The sequence below is a fragment of the Moschus berezovskii genome, chromosome 5 (genome assembly GCF_049115385.1).
Source record: "Moschus berezovskii isolate FMDL1 chromosome 5, NW_MosBer_1.0, whole genome shotgun sequence".
In the NCBI taxonomy this organism is placed as follows: domain Eukaryota; kingdom Metazoa; phylum Chordata; class Mammalia; order Artiodactyla; family Moschidae; genus Moschus; species Moschus berezovskii.
Window position 1 is genome coordinate 26162182 of NC_142464.1, and position 27153 is coordinate 26189334.

General features: G+C 39.8%; 1 protein-coding gene across 5 annotated transcripts in view; it reads right to left on the bottom strand.

The window, feature by feature from the left end:
- The window catches only part of NPNT (nephronectin), an 80472-nt gene that overhangs the window by 27333 nt on the left and 25986 nt on the right, over nucleotides 1-27153 (bottom strand). For 3 of the 5 annotated variants that reach the window (XM_055433938.2, XM_055433941.2, XM_055433937.2), the window contains 4 exons: nucleotides 12346-12438; nucleotides 8047-8139; nucleotides 2771-2890; nucleotides 1255-1374 (listed from right to left, as the gene is read on the bottom strand). In XM_055433938.2, coding sequence (XP_055289913.1) covers nucleotides 1255-1374; nucleotides 2771-2890; nucleotides 8047-8139; nucleotides 12346-12438 — 426 coding nt within the window. The remainder of the gene's footprint in view (nucleotides 1-1254; nucleotides 1375-2770; nucleotides 2891-8046; nucleotides 8140-12345; nucleotides 12439-27153) is intronic. The other 2 variants (XM_055433940.2, XM_055433939.2) reach the window with 1 other exon arrangement.

A 27153-nucleotide genomic window follows, 5' to 3' on the forward strand; every position in this document is an offset into this window, starting at 1 on the left:
GAATGTCTATCCGTTCCAGGATTCTTGCCTGAAGAATTCCATGGACAGAGGAGCCTGGCAGGCTACAGTTCATGGAGTTGCAAAGAGTCGGACACGACTGAGCGACTTTCACTCTCGAGACCTAAGAAGGAATTGTTACCAAGCTCAAAACTCTCAACTGTTTCTACTTGCTTTCTGAATCCATTCCTTGTTCCTCACCATGTCTTTGGTGACCCTATAATAAACAGTCCTCACCTCCCTCACTGGCTGTATCTTAAGCCACCACTCCTCATACTGTGTACTTAAGGGTACGGTCTTCTTTCTTTCCAAACCTCAAAGAAGTCAGCCTCTCTTTCACTGAAGTGCTCGATAACATGTTCATCTGCTTGGCTGATTCTTCACATGGCCAGTGGTCCGGGTCTTACTTTATGGCTATCTTGACCATTATTTTCTAAAACAGATCCTTTCTGCTTTTCATTCTCTTAGTACCTCATATTAACAGTTGGTATTGTTTGTAATTTCACTGGATATTTCTTTCTTTTCTGTCTCTCCCATTAAAATATTGGTTTTGTAAGGATTAAAATCTGGTCTGCTTTGTCCATTACATCCTAGCACTTAACAGTATCTGGGATACAGAAAGTACTCAATAAATATCTTTTGAGTCCCCAAACACCTCCATTCACTCAATGTTTACTACATGCAAGGTACTACAAGCTTAGCTTACTAGATGCTAAGCTCTTTGCATCCATGACCTCATTCAATCCTCACAAGGGTTCCATGTGGCATTACTCCCGTTTTAAAAATGAGAAGACTCAAGCTCAAAGAAAGGAAGTCTCTTACCTAAGGTTACATATCAAGTCTACGGCAGAGCCAGGTTTGAAATCAAAGCCCACGCTCTTATCTTTACTTCCTTCCTAACTTACAGGGAAAAAAATCGAATCCTTGAGTGCAGTTACATGCAGTCTAGCCCTGTCTACCCGCTCAGCTTCAACACTCACTGCCTCTTATGTTGTAGAGATACTGAGCTTTTCTTGTTCCCTGAACACTGGGCTCCCTCTAAACTTCAGTGCCTGAGCACATGCGGTTTCCTCTGGTGAACCTTCCTCCTGTCCCTCACAAGGTTTTCAGAGAGAGAGGAAGTCCCTCGATATCCTCTCAAGGGCAACTAATTACCTGATGTTATTTAACTGCCCTTTTCCCTTCCCTCCATCATATTTCATTTTCTTCCTTACCCTCAAGAGGCTGCTGACAGAGATGCTTGGTCTTACAACTCACCCACACAGGTCCTCCCATCAGGAGCCAGTTGGAGGCCAGGAGAGGGGCACTTGCACCGAATTTGACCTTTGACAACGTCACAGCCATACTGACAGTTTGCCATGGAGCATGTCAGGGCACCTAGAAAGACAGTGACTGTTGCCTCAGAGAGACATACAGCATGCCTGGTACTTAAATTAACTATGTTTTCTACTTATCCTGAAATCAGTGACACTGAATCAACAGTGAAGACAAGCGGGCTTAATTCTCCAACAATCTAAAAAAAAGTCAAAAATAGGAAGGACACAGAGACCTTCTTCCCTCAGAGATGATTAAGAAGTGAACCAGTTCTGTTAGTATCTGGGAAGACCCTTAATGCATCTGAAGAACTAAAAGACAAATGTAAAACAGAAAAATTATCTGGAAATTTTTCCAGTGGCCAAGCCAAATAGAAAATTGAGGTTATTTTTCCAGATTACTCATATTAAGCGCTGGTCTTAGCTAAAATATCCAAATAAGTGTCTCAACCATCCCTTAAATGTCTCCAGGTAAAGCACATTTCCCAGTGAGTTGTACAAGGATAGAGGATTCTAGCATCCCTCCCACTTGTTCATAAGCATGAACTCACCTCACTGCAAAAGTTCCATGCTAAATATGAAATGATAAATAAAATTAGCTAAACTTTTTATTTTATAAAATGCAATCTATGGCATCACCGACTCTGTGGACATGAGTTTGAGTGAACTCCAGGAGTTGGTGATGGACAGGGAGGCCTGGCGTGCTGTGATTCATGGGGTCGCGGAGAGTCGGACATGACTGAGCGACTGAACTGAACTGATACCTATTGATAATTAACTGATCTGATAGTTCAGTAAAAATAAAATTCAAGTCATTAACTATTAGATATCCTATAACCACAACTTCAGTTCAACATTCAGCCTGCAGAGAATTTTAGGCCATTGTCCATTTATAAAACACATCCAAATGATAGTAGAGGACACCATTTCTTTCTTACAAAGACACATGTGAAATCTACTTTTAAGTTATTATAAGCATTTTTTTTTTCATTTGAACTATGCTTTTTCAAGAAAAAAGCCATAACTTAGCCTTCAGACTGTTATAAAGAAATGTAAAACTGAAGTGAGTGGGAACTTATGGGTGGTTTATACTCAATAACCAGGCTGGGTGGATTCCGTTCCAGCCTTATGGAGAGCACAACAGTCCTCAAATGGTCACCGAGGTTCTTTTTCTACATGAAACAGTTCTAAAACCAGATGGAAGACGAGGAAAATGTGCTAGGAATAACATCAGAAGACCATTTCCAAATCAATTTGACATTGGCACCCACGGTTAAAGAATGCTAGTCATCTGCAGTGGGCAGATCTCATTCTGGTTTTCCATTCCTCAGGCACACATACAAACACGCGCTCACATCCTGCTTTGGAGGAGGGTTAGGAGGCCACTTTCACACACTTGCAGGGCACAGCATGCAGTCAGGCCCAGAGCACTTATAAAGCAGTTAAGATTCTTGACATACTTGAGCAGGACCCATCCGGCAGAAGCATGTATCCGTTGAGACAGTAGCACTTGTAGCTGCCGAAAGTGTTCATGCACCTGTGCTTGCAGGGCCGCGGCTTCAGGCCACACTCGTTTAGGTCTGAAAAGAACGGGGTGGAAGCAGAAAGATGACAAAATCTCGACACCACTGCGAACCACTGAAAACGTTTCTCTATGCTGAAGAATGAAGGAAAAAAGTCAATCAAGCTATAGTAACCAGCCATAAACATAAGAGATTGTTTGCTCACAGTGTCTTCATTTTAATGCTGGTTACACTAGAGCCGTGAAGAGTCTCCTATCAAAGGTGACCAGAAGCCTTATAACAATGGAAGGCTGTATGAATTTCTGGGACTTAAATAATCTAACATGTGTGATCTCTGTTTACAGAGGACAGTTGGGGAGATTCTCCTCACTGACACATACCTGGCTTATCATACCTGGAAAGAGCAGTGCACATTCCATCTATCTGACTTCAACATCCTCAAAATATCTAGGGTTATACTACTAGATTTACTCTGGCCCATGCAATCTTCCTACTCAATTTCATCTTGTCTCTGTTTAAAGAAGATACTGTGTGAACCTATCTTAGTTTACAGAAAGTATATGAATTTTTAATATTAGACTTCTTTGACCTTCCCAAAGGAAGGCTATTTTTTTTTTTTTTAAGAGGATAGAAGCTCAATGAATTACAGTGATCACTGTTGAGGTTCCTCTTATTCATAGCCATAAATTGATCTCAGATTAAAGAAGAAGCTTCAGTCTCCTACTATAGTAAAGCATTCAAGTCACAAAATAAACTTAAAAAAAGACCCTCCAACATTATTTTCACTCATTGTGCAGTTAGGAAGGGCATATAGAAATGCAGATGGACAATACATAACAGACTATCATCCTGTATTTTAAGTTTAAATATCAATATGAAGGAAGTTAATGAACTTCACGTGAGACTTTTCCAACCCAAGTTGAACACTGCCTCAAGTGAAAATAAATCTCATGACAAATATACACTGAAACACTAATGCTCAAAATACAGATTTCATTAAAAAGAAATATGACATGTTTATTTTGTCAGGACTGCCAGCAAAGGCGCCTGATTAGCCTAATTTAATTATCTATTAATCCATGTCATCAAATTGGAAATATATCTAGTTATAAGTTGTTTTCAAATCTAACAAAATTTAAATCTGACCTGCTTATTTATTAAAAATCTATACATTTTTATATACTTAATGTAACCAAGTACATTGTTTTTTAACACCATCAAATAGTTATTTCATATAAAAATATTAAAACTTTTTACCAACTTGCCGACTTAAGTCTTTTTTCTAACCTTAACACAACTGTAAGCAGATCCCCAGCTGGGTGAAGCCTGGGGAGGTTACATAAATAAACCAGATACCTTCATCATCTCCTATGCTTTCTTTATTTTTAAACTTCATACACTCTTGCCCAGTCAAGGATATTCAAAACAGAATCAAAATTTTTTTCAGAAAATTTCCTCAAAGAAACTGCTTTGCAAATTACAATATCAACAAAAATTTGATTTCCCGCCCCCATTAAAATGAGTAAAAATTTTAAATAAAAAAGAGAAATTCATTCCACTTCTTATACTCTTCTACCTTGTTTTTCAATATTTATTAAAAATTAGAGTCAAGCAGTCTTTTCTCATGTTCGAAGAGTTAATTACAATGTCTAATGTGTCCCTGCGGGCTTCCCTGGTGGCTCAGAGGTTAAAGTGTCTGCCTCCAATGTGGAAGACCTGGGTTCGATCCCTGGGTCGGGAAGATCGCCTGGAGAAGGAAACGGTAACCCACTCCAGTATTCTTGCCTGGAGAATCCCATGGACGGAGAAGCCTGGTAGGCTACAGTCCACGGGGTCACAAAGAGTCGGACACGACTAAGTGACGGAATGGAATGAATGGAATGGAATGTGTCCCTGCAGATTCACATCTGGCTTTGATAAATCCCTGATATTATAGTAAATAGTATTTAAATCTGAATACATTAAGAGAAAGGTTTTGTGTTTTAAATATTCCTCTGTACTAAGTAGGGATAGAACAGAACAACAAAGAATAGAGTAAGACTGAATTCTATACTTCAGGGAAGTATATTGATGGATATAAAACATGTCAATTAAAAACCCTTAGGTTTACTCTTAAAAAGCATCAGAAACTTCTGGGGGTTCCTGATAGGATTGGTTAGATGTTTATAGCACCAGGCAGCTCGTATACAAGGCGTATTTATGCCAGTGGAAATGCCTGCGGACACTATGGCCATGAAGTAAAGCTGAAGCCCAGCTGAGGCCGCTCCAGTCTTGGTGGATAAAGTGCCCCTGAGGATGGCCATGAGAGTCTTTGCGACTCAGACTGGGGTTGCTGGTGGTCTCCAATCAAATTTACCTTTCCCTTCTCATAAGAAAAAAACACTTCGGGGTTAAGAATCATAAAACTGAAAGGAAATGAAAAATCAGTAAGATATAGTAATTCCAATAAAAGACCCAAACAAACCTGAGAATCACCTATGAAATGATATGGAAAATGAAATAAACATGCAGTATTCAGGGGGGCAAATATGGAGACATGTGTTGGCTATTTTACTATTATTAAATTGACACATAAGCATCCAAATAGGCTGAAAGCAATTTGAGAAAGCTGTACTCTAACAGCTGGTGACAGGCTGGGTGACACCCCCTGACAGCTGGCTGCTGTCCATGTCCTCAGTGACTGCCACCATTGCCCCATCTGCCACACGCAAGTCTCCTAAAAATCTACCACTGACCCTTACAAAACCCCTGCAGAAATGATGAAATAGAATTCCACAATTATCCACGATTTTCAGTATTTACCAAATATTAGAACTCTAAGGCAGGGCGCTTCAAAAGATTAAAAGCATCTGGTGTCCTGTGATGAACTTTCTTTTCCTCAATATTCTTTAGAGTTTCTAGTCTATGATTACTATATTGTACTTATTTCTGCCTGCAATGCAGGAGACTCGGGTACAATCCCTGGCTTGGGAAGATTCCCTGGAGAAGGAAATGGCTACCCCCTCTAGTATTCTTGCCTGGATAATTCCATGGACAGAGGAGCCTGACGGGCTAGAGTCCACGGGGTCACAAAGAGTAGGATACAACTAAGGGACTAATACCTTATTTTCTTATTGACCTTATAAAATTGAGTTGATGTTTCCTGCTTCCAAAATCTCTAGCATAATAGGCCTTGTAACATTTTTATTACTATAAAATTAAGTCAGAAATTTGAAAATGACTCTTCCGACTTATAGGAAAGGCTCCTACAATAACAAGCAGATTATAAAGAACAAGTAAATTCCCCTTGATTGCACTTTCTCAGATCACTCTTAGAAGCTGACGAAAGAATGTAGGAAAGAAAAGTTGTGTCTTTGTTTTAAATTTACTTAAATTTTGCTTTCTCTAGAAGTTTGTAATGTAATATACTTCATAAGGAAAATCTATTATAAAAAATGAATGACTTAATCAAGTACCTATCTTATCACATCGAGGACAGAGCTTTACAATTAAACCACTTACATTCAAATACTCATATTGTTAATTATACAATTCTTAAGGAGTGTCTATTACAGTCAGGAGTATATTTAAGCAAGTGGGTGAATTCAAGAGCTTGGACTGGGGTGGGAGGAAGCGGGAAGGAGCTGGTCCAGGACAAAAATGCAAGCTGCATAGCATTATAATTACACTTCAAGAAGAAAAAAGAATCAGAATTTTTATTAGCATGCAGACACTGAAAATTAGCTTGAAAATCTGGAAGAGATTCATTGAGTAAAATAATGCCATGGATTTTTAAGGAATATCATCTTTCATTCATTTAATGTAATTTGGACCTTTTTTTCTTCCTTTGAGGCTTAAACTATTCAATGCCTCAGAAGTCTAATAAGCTTTTGCATTTTGTCTGACTCAAGTGGAGGTCACAGGCAAACAGATATCAGTATGTCAAATGTCATAACTCTTACCCCTTAAATTTTCAATGATTCTGAAACTCATCCTATTGCCCTAATTTCTTGATCCAAATCAAGTTCCCTATGAGCAGAGGCAGTAATTAATAATTTAAATGAATTTAATTCAGTCATTCTAAGTTCCTAAATTTATGAGTGAGGGAAAAAAAGTCTTTCAGAAATACTGTAAAGTTATACTGCCATTTAATTTTTCTACAAAACCTTCCAGCCTAACGAAGACGTTAATATTTTTGGTGTTTCTATTCTCACACCAGCCCTGCAGGTGAACAGAACAGGAATTACTCTCCTATTATTAATTGGTATGCTAAGATTTGCTCACAATTATAGAGCTACTTGGGACTTCCAAGGTGGTGCTAGTGGTAAAGAATCTGCCTGCCAAGACAGGAGATGCAAGAGACACGAGTTCAATCGCTGAGTCAGGAAGATCCTCTGGAGTAGGAAATGGCAGCCCCTTCCAATATTCTTGCCTGGGAAATTTCATGGACAGAGGAGCCTGGAGGGCTACAGTCCATGGGATTGCAAACAGTCAGACTGAGCATGATGACAGAGCCTCTTAAGGCCTGTGCTGGAACCAGAACTTAGACTTTCTAATATCACAAGAAAGTGAAAGTGAAGTTGCTCAGTTATGTCTGACTCTTTGCGACCCCATGGACTGTAGCCTACCAGGCTGCTCAGTCCATGGAATTTTCTAGGCAAGAGTACTGGAGTGGGTTGCCGTTTCCTTCTCCAGGAGATCTTCCCAACCCAGGGACTGAACCCAGGTCTCCCGCATTGCAGGCGCTTCACCATCTAAGCCACCAGGGAAGCTGGTTCACCAAAAGAGGGAAGCTAACGTATAGTCTGATTTCCAGGTGACCTAAAACTCTACACCCCAAATGTGGTGGTGGGGAAGAGGACGTGCACACTTCTAAAATCTATTCAGCAGAAGTCATCAAAACCCCAATCTCAGGTGCTGTGGGATTCCTGACTTCGCCTACATAAGAAAACAGAAGCTACTTTGTTATCTGATTCTCTGAGAAAAAGTCTGAAACTCAGAAGAGAAGAAAGGCAACGGGTACTTGAGGCAGGGAAAGGACAGCAGAGGCGCCAGGCTTTTAAGAGCACAGAGAATCGGCACCGGGTGACAGTTCCTGCCATTTGCTTCACATGCTCAGTACATGGAGGACTGGGTGCTCCTGGGGGAGCCTTCAGGACACCGGCAAGAAGTGACAACACTGCAGCAAGCCGTGCAGGTGGGAGGGGCAGGCCACCTGAGATATGCACGCTCACCCCTTGAAGGTAAACTTGTGGCTTGATGATCCGGGGGTTGTAAAAGAGGCTGTTCACTGCCTTGGTCAAGAGGAGTTGGGTAGAGGTGTTCGTCTTCACACCAGGAAGAAGGTAATAAGAGTCAACTTTGAACTGATGTCATTTTAGCCCTAAAAATCTTTGTAAGTATATATTAAACAATTACATAAAGTTGGTGGAGTTCAAAAAGAATGCTTTAGATACTTTACAAAAATAAGTTTCTAGTTCTTCTGGCTTCTCTTTTTCAGTTTTAATTTCTGTGTTTCTTAAAATTTATCACTGCTATCTTGCTTCCGAAGAACACACAAACATTACAAGTTAACAATCCACATCTTCATATCAACATTTTTAAGCACACACAAAAAAGAGATGGTCATTTTAAAAATGATTTTAGTCATCAACAAAGAGAAAACTCAAAGATGATACAAAAATTGACGATAATCAACCTGCTCTGTTTAGGTACATCTAGGTCTTAAATGACAAACTTAATATCTTTTCCTATATTAGTATGTTGTACACAGTTTAAAACCTTAAATAATCATACATAAACTTATGATCTGCATAAAGATCTCATTTAAGTAAGTAACATGATAGATCATTGATGTATTCATTCAGGTGTAAGAACTAATGTCACATTTAGGTCACTTTTAATTAGAATATGTAAGACACCTTGCCCAGACACAGATAGGATTGAGATATCAGGGGTTGGGGTAAAAAAAGAATATACATTAGAAGCTTTCTGCAAAGAAAAATGGTGTTGCCATTATTAGCTTACCAAAATATTATGAGTAGGTCCCAAAGTAGGCAATCACATCCTGTTTCAAGACTATCACATTATTAACAGCCAGTTAAATTTCCAAACTAAATGAATATTGGTTTCTGGGGTTGAAACCACATGTCATTCAAAAAATAAAGCCTTAAGAAACTACCTTAATCTTAGTATTAAAGCACTCCAACTACTGTGCTAAGGAAGGCAATCAATTTAGACCTAATTAGCTTACCACAGTTTACTGTCTGGTTCCCTGGTACAAGATACCAATTCTTTTCTTAGGATAAGGAATTTAACATTTGAAACAAAAACCATGCCAGGAGATTAATAACTGATATTTATGAACTGTTTCTTCTGAAATTATTATACTGTAAAGCATGCTGTAAATTCAGCAGGATATCTTTCACTCCTGAAAATATGCAATGATATGATACATTACATGCCCCAAATAATTCTCTAATGGGAAAGTTATGAAAAACACTATTATCTATAATAGTATCCTTTTTTGGCTGAAGAGAAAGGCGATTTGCATAGGTACAGAGGCTCAAGGTGGGTTGAGGGGGGTGGTAATCTTCATGAATAAAATTACCAGAGAAAGTAAGCTGGAAAAAAAAAATTCTTGCCAGAGTTCAGATTAGAATGAATATGGTCAGTCCATGCCTATGATATTCTGTGATCTGGTTATGGCAAATCCAGAGAGGGACCCAGAGGGAAGCACAAGCCATGACCAGCAGATTCACACTAATCTTGTACCAAGGCTTCTAAATTAAGCCAGTTCCAAAGTGGGCCTGCCCTGCCCTTCTGCTCTCTGGCAGCTCTGAAAGCACTCATTAAGTGCTTGTCATCTATTTGAGCTGTTCACTCAGCTGTTAGCAAGTCTCCAGGGGTGAGTTCTTAAAGCACACAGCTCGTAACACAATTTTTAGTGGATATAATTTTTGCCTTATACCCAAACCTACTTTTAATCAAATGCTAATTTCCAGTTCTGTAGAAATTTATTTCAAGTCTAACTCTTCTTAACATTTATCTCCTCAAGAAAAAAGAAACCAGGGAATTCCCTGGTGGTACTAGTTAGGACTCTGTGTTTCCATTGCAAGAGGCATGGGTTTGATCCCTGGTCAGGGAACTAAGATCCTACATGCCCTATGGTGTGGCCAAAAAATAAACAATAACACCCTGGGTTTAAAAAAAAACATAAAAAAAAAAAAACCTGCTTGATTTCTCATATCTCTGAGGCATGTTTTCCACTTTATTAAAATGTATGGTCTGCATAAAATCAGTCTAAGTTAATTTGTTATGTAGCAGATATAGACACTTAGTTCTAATATTTAACAACATTTCTGAGGCTCTCTGGCCTCTACCTGGATCACTGTGGCAGCATCTCTGACCCTGACAAACAATCCACGGATACAAAGAATAAAGAGTCACAACAAACAACTCCAGGGAACTCTTTCAGTTCCCATGGTGTTAGCACCAAGAACCATGATACTAAACAGTCATTAAGCAAATATTTCATGTGCACTTATCATGTGCAAATCATTTGATAAAAATTTTCAGGAACCAAGAAGTCAGAGGGACCCCACAAATGGTTCCTGCTCTCAAAGAATGTAACTTGCCATAATTGCTTATATGATAAGAAAGGAAAAGAGAGAGATGATCAAAACACGTAGGTTTACTGTAGACTCAAGTTTTATATTCAGGATTTAACTTGAAATTACATTTTCAGTGGGGCTCACTATTTTTGCAGGTGTAAAATCCCATTTTGCCACGGATAAAATCCTCTTCCCCCCAACTATGTTTAGTTTGGGAAGGCAAGATTTCAACTTGGTATATTTCAATTTTTCTTAAGAGAAACAGGTATTATTGCAGGGAAAGGTACACAGTAAACTAGTTTTCTGAAAATCAGAGATACCCAGAGATGGATCCGTGTTCCAATGATAGTTTTAGTGTCTACGAATCATATTAAAGTTGATGTAGCTCCTGCAAATAAATTTAAATGAATTTCTCCGCAACCTCAACAGTGGCTTCTTTTAATAATTTTCTTTGTATGCATTCCTGGCATGAGGACAACGTTTCATGGTGCTGACATATTAATCAAACCTGCAATGCTTTATGTTCAGCACTTTAAAAAAGAAGCATGCTGGCACTCTAAGATGAACACTGACAACTCAATAATCAGAACTGAACATGCTGCTACTTGAGAACTACACTGGAGAGGAAAAATTAGGGTTTTTAAAATCAAATGGGTTTAAAAACATGTCACATTTCACTAACATGGATTTCATCTGGTAGTTCAGGAACAATTACCGATACTTCCAAATTTCAATGTGCCTGATTCCTGTGAAAACTATGTCTATAAATCACAAGTTTACATGACACACTTCAAGGAACATCAGATACTGAAGAACAAGAATATTTCAACAAGATCATTTCTGCATCAGATGAGGTCAACTAAGTATCTATGGGACAGTTAGACCCTATACAAACTGTTTCATTTGACATTTAAAATGCTAGGAAATATTACTTTAAGGAAAAAAATGAAAAATTTTACTCTTTTTATCCTTGAATCTTTCTAGTGAAATCTAACCTTATCTTTTCTTTACATCTGTTTTTAGCTCTGAATGGTAGAAAGGTTTTGGTTGAAATTAATTAAACAGACAAGCTTTGACAGCCTTGTAATGCAGCGAGTCAGAGGATCACATTTCCAATGTTTTCTCCATCCAAAACTACACTGGTAGAAAGAACATGAGTTATATAGACAACAGCTCTAAGCTGACACAGATCTTTTACCAACTAATTTTGTGAACTTGGACAAAACATTGAGTATATACAATGTCTCATCAAGAGGAAAATATTATTTATAGCTTGATTATAATAAATATTATTCTACCTCCTAATGCTGTTGTAGTGATATAAACAAGTAATATATGCAAAATACCTTAGCACCATGAAGACTAAATAAAGATCTTCTTTTATAAGCAACTGACATCAAATTAAAAATAACTTGTTAGGTTAATCAAAATCTTGATTTCTCATAGGAACCTTACAAACTGGTCAAAAGTTGAAGGGAACTGAATCACAAAGATCAAAGAGCTGAGTTGGAAGGGACCTCAAAATTTCAAGCCAAACCTCCTACCTGTCTTTGAGTATTAAAATGTTTTCATCTCACAGAGATCCAACGAGGTGAACAGTTTGCTAAAGTTTTCCAAATAGTTAGTGGAAGACTGAGGAGGAGCAGACGTAAGGCTTCTACTGACGCTGTCATTTTCTTTTTCAAAATGCATTTTCATTATTAATACTGAATGAAAGGACGAAATTCTTTAACTGCCCCCACAATTAAGTAGATTTAACAAGATTTATCATTATTAGATTTTTATCTTTCAGTGAAATGACATCTCATATGTTTGGGGACAATGGTCATGGAAAAGTGGTCTGCATGAGAACTTAAGTTTCTATATCAGGAGGGAGTAGAGAGGGTTTATGACTGTTTACTTTTCACAGGGTTTCCCTACCTTGATTGCAGGTCTTCCCGGCATATCCAGGATGACACTTGCACTTGTTTGGCCCGACACATTCACCATGTTTGCACTGTGGCTGGCACACAGCTGTGGAAAGAGGGTATCACGCATTATTTCTAGTTCAGCAGTACGTCAACCATGTAGAATCTATGTCATGTACTAGTTTGATAATCAAAGAAAAAACTAAGAACTTACAACAGAGAGAGCAGTAAGCACTCTCTAGACTACACAATCACACAATGTATTTTGTGTGTGTGTGTGTGTATTGCTTGGGGCTGGAAATTTTGCTAAACTTGAGGACAATACTCAAGCCAAAAAAGAAGAAAAACTGGAAAACGATATACAACTGATGTTTGTCAATGGTTATCACTTTACAATAACCTGCACCCATAATTTCAAAATTATTTTCTCAAATATGCTTCAAAACATAGTTCTCAATCCAAAGATATTAGTTTGGGACTTTGACTGGAGAGAGACACCCCAAAGTTGATAGGAAAAAGCCCAGGAGCACTGGGAGACTAGGGTGATGGAGAGAGATGCTTTACATCTGGGGTGGATTCATGTCAATGTATGGCAAAACCAACAAATATAATATTGTAAAATAATTAGCCTCCAATAAAAAAAATAAAAAATAAAAAAAGAACCCCTAAATTTCCAATTAAATAACAAATATTTTATTGGAAATGATATTTCCAAGTATAAAATTGTTCAAAATGAATTAGAAATTAAATTCAGTATTTTGGAAATGTCAACTTCAGTATACTTCTGTCATTTTGCCCTTCCTTAACCTTAAGTTACATCATAATTACTTATCAATCTATAATAGGCTTCCTATAGCTTATCACAGAAAAGAGAAAGTTCCATTTTACATTGCCAATCTTCTATCAGCTGAGTTTGTCATCATTCAAGGCCCTAAAACGCCATAAACCATCAATCAAATCTTTTCATAGTCTTCAATTCCTGCCAAGATACTGATAAGAATTTATTCTGTTTATACAGTAATTTTAAGCTGGGGATATTTTGCTGTCTATGGGGCATTTAGCACAAATAAAGACATTTTTTATAGTCACACTGGGAAGAGGGAGCCACTAGCATCTATTGAGTATATAGTGATGCTGCTAAACATCCTTCAGTGCTCAGGTAACTCCCCACAAAAAAAAACTATCCAGCTCAAAATGTGATGGTGCCAGACTGAGCCAAATCTGTATATGGTGCTACACCAGAAATTAAAATAGATGCAAAATCATTGTATAGTGTGGTCACTGGTCTCAAAGAGCTTACACTCTAGACACAAAGACAAAGCAATCATGTTTTTAATTCAAAGCAACATTTATGAGCAAAAGTGGTGGCACACGTGGGATCTGTGAAGAAATCGACACATATCTACGTAGAGCTGTAGAGAAAGCCTCGAAGAGGAGGTCTTGAGGTGGATCTTGAAGCCAGGTAGACAGAGAAGACAGTGGACCATCCAAGGTGTGAAGATTTATACAGCAAAACGAGCCTCATTGATTTAGAGGAGGCTTATCAAGCCAAAGAGATGGGCAAACACTAGAGGAAGAATAAAAGGTAGGCAATCATAGGTGAGTGGAACCAGATCACGATGTTCCCTGAATTCCAGACTGAGGAATATGCACTTTGTCTACAAGAAGTGAACACTTCATCATTATCTTTAGGAGAATTACCTGATAAAAATAACCTGGGAATATTAGCATGGTGCTGACATGCAGGATGCACTGGAGTCTGACATGGAGATAAAATGATCTATGTTTGTTGACAGGAGGAGATGGGCTTCACTAACCCCTGAGGGAAGAGCAAATAGGTCTTGGAGACCAAGGGGAGAGGGGTCAACAGTGACCTTGTGTCTCCAGTACCTGACACCTGCTCCCTGCCGTATCAGCGCATACTTCTCTCCATCCTGGGAGATGGTCCCATTTTTGGACAATTCTCAAACATCATCTCCTTCAAAACACTAACACTCCTATGAAACTTGTGCATTTTACCTTTGGTGTTTTCCTCATTTCCTCATTTCACTCACCGAACCTCCCCTTGCTGAGCACTCCACAGGTTTGTTTGCCAATCTTACTTTTAGACTTTTCCTGCCTGTGTTCAGTTCAGTTCAGTCGCTCAGTTGTGACCGACTCTGCGACCCCATGAATCACAGCACACCAGGCCTCCCTGTCCATCACCAACTCCCGGAGTTCACTCAAACTCATGTCCATCGAGTCAGTGATGCCATCCAGCCATTTCATTCTCTGTCGTCCCCTTCTCCTCCCGCCCCCAATCCTTCCCAGCATCAGAGTCTTTTCCAGTGAGTCCCCAATCCTTCCCAGCATCAGAGTCTTTTCCAGTGAGTCAACTCTTCACATGAGGTGGCCAAAGTATTGGAGTTTCAGCTTTAGCATCAGTCCTTCCAATGAACACCCAGGATAGATCTCCTTTAGGATGGACTGGTTGGATCTCCCTGTAGTCCAAGGGACTCTCAAGAGTCTTTTCCAACACCCTAGTTCAAAAGCATCAATTCTTCGGTGATCAGCTTTCTTCACAGTCCAACTCTCACATCCATAAATGACCACTGTAAAAACCATAGCCTTGACTATACAGACTTTTGTTGGCAAAGTAATGTCTCTGCTTTTTAATATACTATCTAGGTTGGTCATAACTTTCCTTCCAAGGAGTAAGAGTCTTTTAATTTCATGGCTGCAATCAGCATCCGAAGTGATTTTGGAGCCCCCCAAAATAGTCTAACACTGTTTCCCCATCTATTTCCCATGAAGTGATGGGACCAGTGATGGGACCAGATGCCATGACCTTTGTTTTCTGAATGTTGAACTTCAAGCCAACCTTTTCACTCTCCTCTTTCACTTTCAACAAGAGGCTTTTTAGTTCTTCTTCGCTTTCTGCCATAAGGGTGGTGTCATCTGCATATCTGAGGTTATTGATATTTCTCCCGGCAATCTTGATTCCAGCTTGTGCTTTTTCCAGCCCAGCATTCCTCATGATGTACTCTGCATAGAAGTTAAATAAGCAGGGTGACAATATACAACCTTGACGTACTCCTATTTCCTATTTGGAACCAGTCTGTTGTTCCATGTCCAGTTCTAACTGTTGCTTCCTGACCTGCATACAGGATTCTCAAGAGGCAGGTCAGGTGGTCTGGTATTCCCATCTCTTTCAGAATTTTCCACATTTTATGGTGATCCACACAGTCAAAGGCTTTGGCATAGTCAATGAAGCAGAAATAGATGTTTTTCTGGAACTCTCTTGCTTTCTCCATGATCCAGCGGATGTTGGCAATTTGATCTCTGGTGCCTCTGCCTTTTCTAAAACCTGCTTGAACATCTGGGAGTTCACGGTTCACATATTGCTGAAGCCTGGCTTGGAGAATTTTGAGCATGACTTTACTAGCGTGTGAGATGAGTGCAATTGTGCGGTAGTTTGAGCATTCTTTGGCATTGCCTCTCTTTGGGATTGGAATGAAGACTGACCTTTTCCAGTCCTGTGGCCACTGCTGAGTTTTCCAAAAATGCTGGCATATTGAGTGCAGCACTTTCACAGCATCATCTTTCAGGATTTGAAATAGCTCAACTGGAATTCCATCACCTCCACTAGCTTTGGTCGTAGTGATGCTCTCTAAGGCCCACTTGACTTCACATTTCAAGATGTCTGGCTCTAGGTGAGTGATCACGCCATCGTGGTTATCTTTTTTGTTACTCACCCCAAATGAACCCTGTACCAAGACTAATCCTTACTGCTGCGCTATAGGTATTTAATGTAAAAGCTTGCAGAAAGAAATGATGAGCACAGAGTCAAATATAAGTGGTAGAGAAATGCATTGGAAAATTCATAAAAATCCGATTTCAGATATGGCATGACATTCATCAGAAAGCAGTAAGAAGAAATGAACTATCTAGGAGGTCCTTCCAACACTATGCTTCAGTCACCTGTATACCCGGTGGATGGTTTATATGCACTTTTAAAAAGAAGTCCCAGAAATAAGCCATCCTTTATGTAAGTTCCAGGCCCAATCAAGAAATGCAAGTTAAAACATTTTCTTTTCATTTTAAAGGAAAGATGTTCCATAACTCTTAACAATTATATATTAATACAACCTGAATTGTTATCACAGATGCATCCCAAGTGCCATATTGAAAAAAAAATTAGTAAATCAACTAGACTGGAATAAAATAAATTTTTAAAAAAGAAGGGGGAAAAAAAGTAAACACCTCAAAATAATTAAATGCCAGTCAAGGTGAAAACCTCCCCAAATAACTGGATTTTGAAAATATCTCTAAAACATGAAAAAGAAATTTAGAAAGTAGCACATGAAAAAGTTTATCAAACAATTACATATGAGGCACCCAGGCTGTGTTGCCTTTTGACCCACTGACCGGCCTGAAGTCCAGCCATTTATAGTACTTTCAGGTGCTTTTCAGAAATAAAGGTTTTTATTGTTCCCCTTCCTTTTTCGTTGTTTGTTCTGAGTGGAGTGCCCTAATCTCAGGCACATCAAATGCCCTTGTTCCAAGAGGCCCAGACTGTTAATGTTTCCTACATGTTTAGGGAGCCAGTATTTTCAAACAAACTGCTATTTACACTTCTAACAGACTATTCACTGAAGTAACCAACAACCTATATATTAGTCAATAGCTATTAAATAGACTAAGATACTCACAATGCTGATGTATTTTTTTTTTATTCTCTTACAAAAAGAACACCCTTATTGCACAAAAAGATTTTCTCCTATTATACTGCTATCTGCAATGGAATTTATACTAAATATTGAGTAGATGCAATTATTCTACTAGGCAAGTGAGGGGGAAGAGGGAATCACATAGGATATGAAAACTGAGTTTGAAATTTTAATATGTTGGCTGAAAGTTAACAAGAGCTGTGACAGATGAGATGAAAGAAGGAGTGAGGGGCAGAGGGTAGCTGCGACTGTGGTCCTAGAAAGGCTTCCTGCAGGAAATGTGATCTGAGCAACACCCGAGAGGCAAGAAGCAGAGGCAGTTGGGACGGGAGACAAAGCCTTTCAGAACATGAGCAAAGCATGAGGGGAGGACAATAAAGGGCGTTCTCAGGGGGCACCAAGGCTCTGTGGAGCTGTACGCTGTAAAGTGCTTAGAACAGCAGATGGGAGCAAGAGACGGGCTGCTGTAAGTCATAAAAGGTACCGGTGGCAGAAACTGCCAGGTTGTTACTAACGTTTGTTTTTCTCTTCTTCTTTAAAACAGAGTGGCTTTTTTTTTTTTTGAGTAGGTGATGAGTTTATTGTTTAGTCGATGTCGTGTCTGACTCTTTCATGACCCCATGGACTGTAGCCCACCAGGCTCCTCTGTCCATGGGATTTTCGAGGCAAGAGTACTGGAGTGGGTTGCCATTTCCTTCTCCAGGGGATCTTCCCGACCCAGGGATCGAACCCAGGTCTCCTGCATACCAGGCAGACGCTTTAACCTCTGAGCCACCAGGGAAGCCCATCATATACTTTAGAAGTATCTAAGGAACTTCACTGCTACATCTAAAAATCAGATGAGAAAACACAGATCCACCTTGACATTAGAGAAAGGAAGCCCAACTTCTGTGTGAACAGACCCACCTTTTGACAACCCATTTCACTATAATGTGAGTTCTCTCAGTGGTCAGCACACACCAACCTCCACAACTTGCTGGGAATAGCAAGTCAAGGGGGAAAAAAAATAAGTGGACTATTTTTTATTTAGCAGTCTATTTCAGAATGATCTTCTCAAAACAACAAAAATAGCTGAGACACTGACTTGTAGGAAACAATGTGTCTGCTGTTGCTAAAGGTTAGTCAGAATTCAGCACTCTTTCGCTGAGCTTCATGTGGATCAGGGACAAGAAGTCTGGGCCACATTCGGTCCATGGAGGACCACGGCCATCCACATATGATTTAGCAGCTCAAGAAACCAAATTGAGGTGAGGATCACAGGTAGTCAGTGAATGACAGATTCTTCTCCCCGCAAAATCAGACGTTGGAATTAAGGTCAAATGGGCATATCACACTCAAAATTTACTCTGTAACATTCCTGCAGCACAATCTCCAAAGTGCCCTTAAAATAACCCCTAAACCATTACTTGAACCAAAGAAACAAGTCTCAACTGGCAAAGCAAACATAGTTCTTTAATGGCACATGTTCCTGTTTGACTGCAATCTAAGATTTTCCTCTTAAAAATTCATCCTAACTGATGTAACTGGGGTTCTGAGAGTTGGACAATGTTTTCTGACACTAAGTTTAGACAATATTATCAAATAAGATAGAGGAAATTAAACTCCCACATCAGTTCTATATAATATCATATGTAATGTAATCACAGTTGGGAGTCAAGAGCCAACATTTGTTTTAAAAAAAAAAAAAAAATGAACATCCTGAGTTGTCCAAGCAGATGTTGGCTCTGGAGAGTGGCAAGGGAAAAGCCAACTGAACCTCAGGTGTTGTTGTAACTTGAGAAGTACTTTCTTAACATAAATAAAATTATCTTCTGAACCCTAAAAATGACTTGTAATCTTCCTATTCTCTATCACGTTGTAACTTGAGAAGTATTTTCTTAATGTAGATAAGATTGTCTTTCAAATCCTAAGAATCACTTGTAATTTCTGCAGTCTCCATTATGTTGCTATTCAGACATGGCACCATTAAAAGCAGAACAAAGAAACTGCTCTCCAGGGTGAGTAATTTGAAAACAAAGAATGACAAAGTATTCAAGAGCAGGGCAGAAGGATGAATGGATACAAAACTGGGACATTTCCTAGAGTGCCCATGACACCTAACAAGCTTCTCAGAACTCAGATATGGATACACTCATTTTAAAGAAAGAGGAACATAAAATGAGTATCTTTTTCAAAGAGCAACTGGCCTTGGAAGAGACAGAGTTGCTAAAAGAGGCATTAAGCAAGCCATTGCTATATTAATGGGAGCTGGAAGGAATGGAGAGAGAATTTTAGAAGGCTCCACTGAAAAGGGCCTTTAGCTTCCTTTAGCACAGGTACCACAAACCCAGAGAGAAGAATCCTACAGATCCGATCTTCAGAGAAAAACAACTCTCCTGCCTCCTAATATCCTATGTTGAATATCCTATTTTCAAATCTAAATCCCTTCTGTCGGAAAAACTGGAGTAAAAGTGCCTCTGATTGTTATCATTATAAAAAAAACTATCCCTTAAATGATCTCATGAATACAGAATGCAAAACCACTTTACATGACTGATTAAATTTACCCTCACAATATCCACATAAGGCAAGAGAGAGACAAACATTACCGTTATTTTACCAGCAGACAAGCAAAAGCACAGAAAGTTAAGTGATTTGCCCGATTTCAGAAAAAAATTCTTATAATTTTCTAATTCTTTTGGTATTCAGAAAAACTCCAGAAACGTAGCTTTTTGAGTGGATTTGGAAGAGAGGAGAGTGAGGTTAGAGTGAAAACACTAACTAACCAGGAAAGGATGAGAGGCACAGAGTATCAAAGGTGATCACAGGCATGAAAGTCCTTCAGTTCAGTTCAGTCGCTCAGTCGTGTCCGACTCTCTGCGACCCCATGAGTCACAGCACACCAGGCCTCCCTGTCCATCACCAACTCCCGGAGTTCACCCAAACTCATGTCCACAGAGTCGGTGATGCCATCCAGCCATCTCATTCTCCGTCGTCCCCTTCTCCTCCCGCCCCCAACCTTTCCCAGCATCAGAGTCTTTTCCAGTGAGTCAACTCTTCGCATGAGGTGGCCAAAGTATTGGAGTTTCAGCTTTAGCATCAGTCCTTCCAATGAACACCCAGGACTGATCTCCTTTAGAATGGACTGGTTGGATCTCCTTGCAGTCCAAGGGACTCTCAAGAGTCTTCTCCAACACCACAGTTCAAAAGCATCAATTCTTTGGCAATCAGCTTTCTTCACAGTCCAACTCTCACATCCATACATGACCACGGGAAAAACCATAGCCTTGACTAGACGGTCCTGTGTTGGCAAAGTAATATCTCTGCTTTTTAATATACTATCTAGGTTGGTCATAACTTTCCTTCCAAGGAGTAAGCAAGCGTCTTTTAATTTTCTGGCTGCAATCAGCATCCGCAGTGATTTTGGAGCCCAAAAAAACAAAGTCTGACACTGTTTCCACTGTTTCCCCATCTATTTCCCATAAAAGTATTTAGGAAGGCATAAAACTTCTAGGAAAAAGTCACAGTTAAGAATACAATCTATAATTTGAGAAAATTTAAGTAACCCTGCCAGAATATTTCAACATAAAATGATCTTTATACTTCACTGCTTGTTAGGTACAGATGCCAGATTCTGAATCATTAATGAGTATATAGAATTGTTATCTCTTCTGATGTATTATTACATCTATGACTTTTTTGCTCTCACATTTTAAGGAACGTTATTTTCATTAAGAACTTAAACTAATCATAAACTACAGTCAAATATTAAGTCAATCAGTTGATAATTTAAGAGTATGAAGTTAAAATAAACAAGGATTTCTGTTCTATACAATGTTATTTTCCAAGAGCTGGCTGGTTAATTTATTTTTGTCTTTTTGGAAACATCCAATTCAAATTTTTCAAGTGTATATTTAATCTCTATTTAACTTTTAATTCCTGAAGTAGACCAAAGAAAATAAGTGCCTGCATCTTTGAATCTCAAACCAATTTTTATTTACTATAATTAAGCACTATCCATTTTCACTTAAAGAATCTTCTTCTGAAAAGTATTGTCATTTTTGGTTTACTTGAAATTTTAACTATTTTATGTATTCATTGCAGTAGAACCCTGAAACTTAGATTAATGCTAAATGAGACTTTAAGAACATTTCATATAGTGTTATTACTTATCTGGAAGTGTGAAGTAGATTTCGGGGAGGTTTTCTCTAAGTAGGGTTAACAGGAGCTACCCTATGTCCGAGGTCAGTGGTGGCTGCACGGGCACAGGAGGGCCAAGAAGAGCTACTCCACGTTCAAGGTCAGGAGGGGCGACCTCGTCCAAGGTAAGGAGCAGCGGCTGTGCTTTGCTGGAGCAGCCGTGAAAGATACCCCATGTCCAAGGTAAGAGAAACCCAAGTGAGACAGTAGGTGTTGCTAGAGGGCATCAGAGGGCAGACACACTGATACCATAATCACAGAAAACTAGCCGATCTGATCACACGGACCACAGCCTTGTCTAACTCAATGAAACTAAGCCATGCGTGTGGGGCCACCCAAGATAGGCGGGTCATGGTAGAGAGGTCTGACAGAATGTGGTCCACTGGAGAAGGGAATGGCAAACCACTTCAGTATTCTTGCCTTGAGAACCCCATGAACACTATGAAAAGGCAAAATGATAGGATACTGAAAGAGGAACTCCCCAGGTTGAAAAGTGCCCAATATGCTACAGGAGATCAGTGGAGAAATAACTTCAGAAAGAATGACGGGATGGAGCCAAAGCAAAAACAATAACCAGTTGTGGCTGTGACTGGTGATAGAAGCAAGGTCCGATGCTGTAAAGAGCAATATTGCATAGGAACCTGGAATGTTAGGTCCATGAATCAAGGCAAATTGGAAGTGGTCAAACAGGAGATGGCAACAGTGAACATAGACATTCTAGGAATCAGCGAACTAAAATGGACTGGAATGGGTGAATTTAAATCAGATGACCATTATATCTACTACTGTGGGCAGGAATCCCTTAGAAGAAATGGAGTAGCCATCATGGTCAACAAGAGTCCAAAATGCAGTACTTGGATGCAATCTCAAAAATGACAGAATGATCTCTGTTCGTTTCCAAGGCGAACCATTCAATATCACTGTAAGCCTAGCCTATGCCCCAACCAGTAACGCTGAAGAAGCTGAATTTGAACGGTTCTATAAAGGAGATCAATCCTGGGTGTTCATTGGAAGGACTGATGCTAAAGCTGAAACTGCAATACTTTGGCCACCTCATGCAACGAGTTGACTCACTGGAAAAGACTCTGATGCTGGGAAGGATTGGGGACGGGAGGAGAAGGGGCCGACAGAGAATGAGATGGCTGGATGGCATCACTGACTCGATGGACACAAGTTTGAGTGAACTCCTGGAGTTGGTGACAGACAGGGAGGCCTGGCGTGCTGTGATTCATGGGGCTGCAAAGAGTCGGACATGAGTGAGCGACTGAACCGAACTGAACTTAATGAAGACCTACAAGACCTTTTAGAAATAACACCCAAAAAGATGTCCTTTTCATTACAGGGGACTGGAATGCAAAAGTAGGAAGTCAAGAAACACCTGGAGTAACAGGCAAATTTGGGCTTGGAGTACAGAATGAAGCAGGGCAAAGGCTAATAGAGTTCTGCCAAGAGAACGCACTGGTCATAGCAAACACCCTCTTCCAATAACACAAGAGAAGACTCTACACATGGACAACACCAGATGGTCAACACCAAAATCAGATTGATTATATTCTTTGAAGCCAAAGATGGAGAAGCTCTATACAGTCAGCAAAAACAAGACCGGGAGCTGACTGTGGCTCAGATCATGAACTCCTTATTGCCAAATTCAGACTGAAATTGAAGAAAGTAGGGAAAACCACTAGACCATTCAGGTATGACCTAAATCAAATCCCTTATGATTATACAGTGGAAGTGAGAAATAGATTTAAGGGACTAGCTCTGATAGACAGAGTGCCTGATGAACTATGGATGGAGGTTCGTGATACTGTACAGGAGACAGGGATCAAGACCATCCCCATGGAAAAGAAATGCAAAAAAGCAAAATGGCTGTCCGAGGAGGCCTTACAAATAGCTGTGAAAATAAGAGAAGTGATAAGCAAAAGAGAAAAGGAAAGATATTCCAATATGAATGCAGATTTCCAAAGAATAGCAAGGAGAGATAAGAAAGCCTTCCTCAGTGATCAATGCAGAAATAGAGGAAAACAACAGAATGGGAAAGACTAGAGATCTCTTCGAGAAAATCAGAGATACCAAGGGAACATTTCATGCAAAGATGGGCTCGATAAAGGACAGAAATGGTATGGACCTAACAGAAGCAGAAAATATTAAGAGCAGGTGGCAAGAATACACAGAAGAACTGTACAAAAAAGATCTTCACGATGCAGATAATCACGATGGTGTGATCACTCACCTAGAACCAGACATCTTGGAATGTGAAGTCAAGTGGGCCTTAGAAAAGCATCACGACAAACAAAGCTAGTGGAGGTGATGGAATTCCAATTGAGCTATTTCAAATCCTGAAAGATGATGCTATGAAAGTGCTGCACTCAATATGCCAGCAAATTTGGAAAACTCAGCAGTGGCCACAGGACTGGAAAAGGTCAGTCTTCATTCCAGTCCCAAAGAAAGGCAATGCCAAAGAATGCTCAAACTACCGCACAATTGCACTCATCTCACACACTAGTAAAGTCATGCTCAAAATTCTCCAAGCCAGGCTTCAGCAATACGTGAACCGTGAACTTCCAGATGTTCAAGCTGGTTTTAGAAAAGGCAGAGGAACCAGAGATCAAATTGCCAACATCCACTGGATCATGGGAGAAGCAAGAGAGTTCCAGAAAAACATCTACTTCTGCTTTATTGACTATGCCAAAGCCTTTGACTGTGTGGATCACAATAAACTGTGGAAAATTCTGAAAGAGATGGGAATACCAGATCACCTGACCTGCCTCCTGAGAAACCTGTCTGCAGGTCAGGAAGCAACAGTTAGAACTGGACATGGAACAACAGACTGGTTCCAAATTTGGAAAGGAGTTCATCAAGGCTGTATATTGTCATCCTGCTTATTTAACTTCTATGCAGAGTACATCATGTGGAACGCTGGGCTGGAAGAAGCACAGCTGCAATCAAGATTGCCAGGAGAAATATCAATAATCTCAGATATGCAGATGACACCACCCTTATGGCAAAAAGTGAAGAGGAACTTTCAAAGGCCTCTTGATGAAAGAGGAGAGTGAAAAAGTTAGCCTAAAGCTCAACATTCAGAAAACTAAGATCATGGCATCTGGTCCCATCATTTCATGGGAAATAGATGGGGAAACAGAGGAAACAGTGTCAGACTTTATTTTGGGGGGCTCCAAAATCACTGCAGTTAGTGATTTCAGCTATGAAATTAAAAGATGCTTACTCCTTGGAAGGAAAGTTATGACCAACCTAGATGGCATATTACAAAGCAGAGATATTACTTTGCCAACAAAGGTCCGTCTAGTCAAGGCTATGATTTTTCCAGTGGTCATGTATGGATGTGAGAGTTGGACTGTGAAGAAAGCTGATCACCAAAGAATTGATGCTTTTGAACTGTGGTGCTGGAGAAGACTCTTGAGAGTCCCTTGGACTGCAAGGAGATCCAACCATGACATCCTAAAGGAGACCAGTTCTGGGTGTTCATTGGAAGGAGTGATGCTAAAGCTGAAACTCCAATACTTCGGCCACCTCATGCGAAGAGTTGACTCATTGGAAAAGGCTCTGATGCTGGGAGGGATTGGGGCAGGAGGAGAAGGGGACAACAGAGGATGAGATGTTTGGATGGCATCACTGAGTCAATGCACATGAGTTTGGGTGAACTCCGGGAGTTGGTGATGGACAGGGAGGCCTGGCGTGCTGTGATTCATGGGGTGGCAGAGAGTCGGACACGGCTGAGCAAGTGAACTGAACAGTAGCAATGAGCACACATAACACCCATATCTTTGTGTCCAAACACCATTCCACAATAAAATCAGGACTGAAGCAGAATGACTGGAATATTTTGCTGTAACGAAAAGCAAAGACATATTCAAAAAATTATGGAAACAAGTGAAAATGACACATGAGCTATTTGGAAGTGTTCCCACTAGCCAAATTTTTCATAATTTGAGCACCAAGAAAAATAAGGATAATAATTGATAACAACTGAATAATAAAAGCATCCATGGGTCCAGAGTGATTCTAAAAAGAACAGAGCTCCTCTTACAGAACGCCAGCAAACATGCAGAAGGAATGACAGAATCTGAAAAGATAATTTTACAAACACGACTGAAATAATTTGAGTAAAATTTATCCATAGATGTAATAGAATATTCAAAGAGTTTCAATATATCACCCCATAGAGTACTTACTAATTATAAAGAGAAGGTGCCTTTTAGTGGAAAAATCTGGTAGACTCCTTAATCAAGTGATCAAACTTAGCACCACCAATTAAAACTAACATTATGTGCAATGGGAATGTCATAATACATGATCACCTATGTAATTAATATTTTTGCCAAAAAGGTTTAATCAGCTTCTAACAATGAGGAAACTTCAAATTCAACCTACAAAATAGTAGGTCTAAGGAATGTCATCTAAATGAAACATCTATGATTGGCTCTGGATCCAAAAAATCCATAAAAATCATTTGGAGATAATTTGGGAAATCTAATCATGGACTGTTTGCTACATAATATTATTGTACCTATGTTAAATTTGAGTGTGACATGGCATGCATGCTAAAGTATGCAAGTACAAAGAGCCATTATATCTAGGTTACTTTCAAATGGCTCACTAATTGTGTGTGTGTGTGTGCAGATAAGAAGGGGCAGGGGTGGGGAGAGACAATGAGGGGGAAACAGTGTATGCAGCATACCTGCAAACGTGCAACATGTTAGCAACTGTACATGGAAAGTACACGGCTATTTATGTTGCTATACTTTCAACTCCTGTGTGGATTTGAAATTTTTCAAGTACAAAAATGGGAAAAAATTTATAAACACAAGTAGGATAGTATGTATAGCTTGACAAATATTAATTACTCTGACAAATATTTCTTAACTTGCAAGCTGTAGTGTACTTAGTGCACTCTGGAGAAGGGGGTAAGAACGCACAGGCTGGAGTTAGACCCCTGGGGTCCCAGATTTACCTGTGCAGAGGTATCCAGCTTCTCTCTGCTCTGAAATGAAGATTATAGGTTGAACCAGAGGAAAATGTCAGCACTGCCATGTTTTACTTAAAAAGTAGTAAGCCTACAGGGTGCATACAGAGTTTACCCATAGGTTTATCAGTTCAGTTCAGTTCAGTCGCTCAGTCGTGTCCGACTCTCCGCGACCCCATGAGTCACAGCACGCCAGGCCTCCCTGTCCATCACCAACTCCCAGAATTCACCCAAACTCATGTCCATCGAGTCGGTGATGCCATCCAGCCATTTCATTCTCTGTCGTCCCCTTCTCCTCCCGCCCCCAATCCCTCCCAGCATCAGAGTCTTTTCCAGTGAGTCAACTCGTCACATGAGGTGGCCAAAGTATTGGAGTTTCAGCTTTAGCATCAGTCCTTCCAATGAACACCCAGGACTGATCTCCTTTAGGATGGACTGGTTGGATCTCCTTGCAGTCCAAGGGACTCTCAAGAGTCTTCTCCAGCACCACAGTTCAAAAGCATCAATTCTTCGGCGATCAGCTTTCTTCACAGTCCAACTCTCACATCCATACCTGACCACTGGAAAAATCATAGCCTTGACTAGACGGACCTTTGTTGGCAAAGTAATACCTCTGCTTTTTAATATACTATCTAGGTTGGTCATAACTTTCCTTCCAAGGAGTAAGCGTCTTTTAATTTCATGGCGGCAATCAGCATCCACAGTGATTTTGGAGCCCCCCAAAATAAAGTCTGACACTGTTTCCACTGTTTCCCCATCTATTTCCCGTGAAGTGATGGGACCAGATGCCATGACCTTTGTTTTCTGAATGTTGAGCTTCAAGCCAACCTTTTCACTCTCCTCTTTCACTTTCATCAAGAGGCTGTTTAGTTCCTCTTCATTTTCTGCCATAAGGGTGGTGTCATCTGCATATCTGAGGTTACTGATATTTCTCCCGGGGATGATGAAA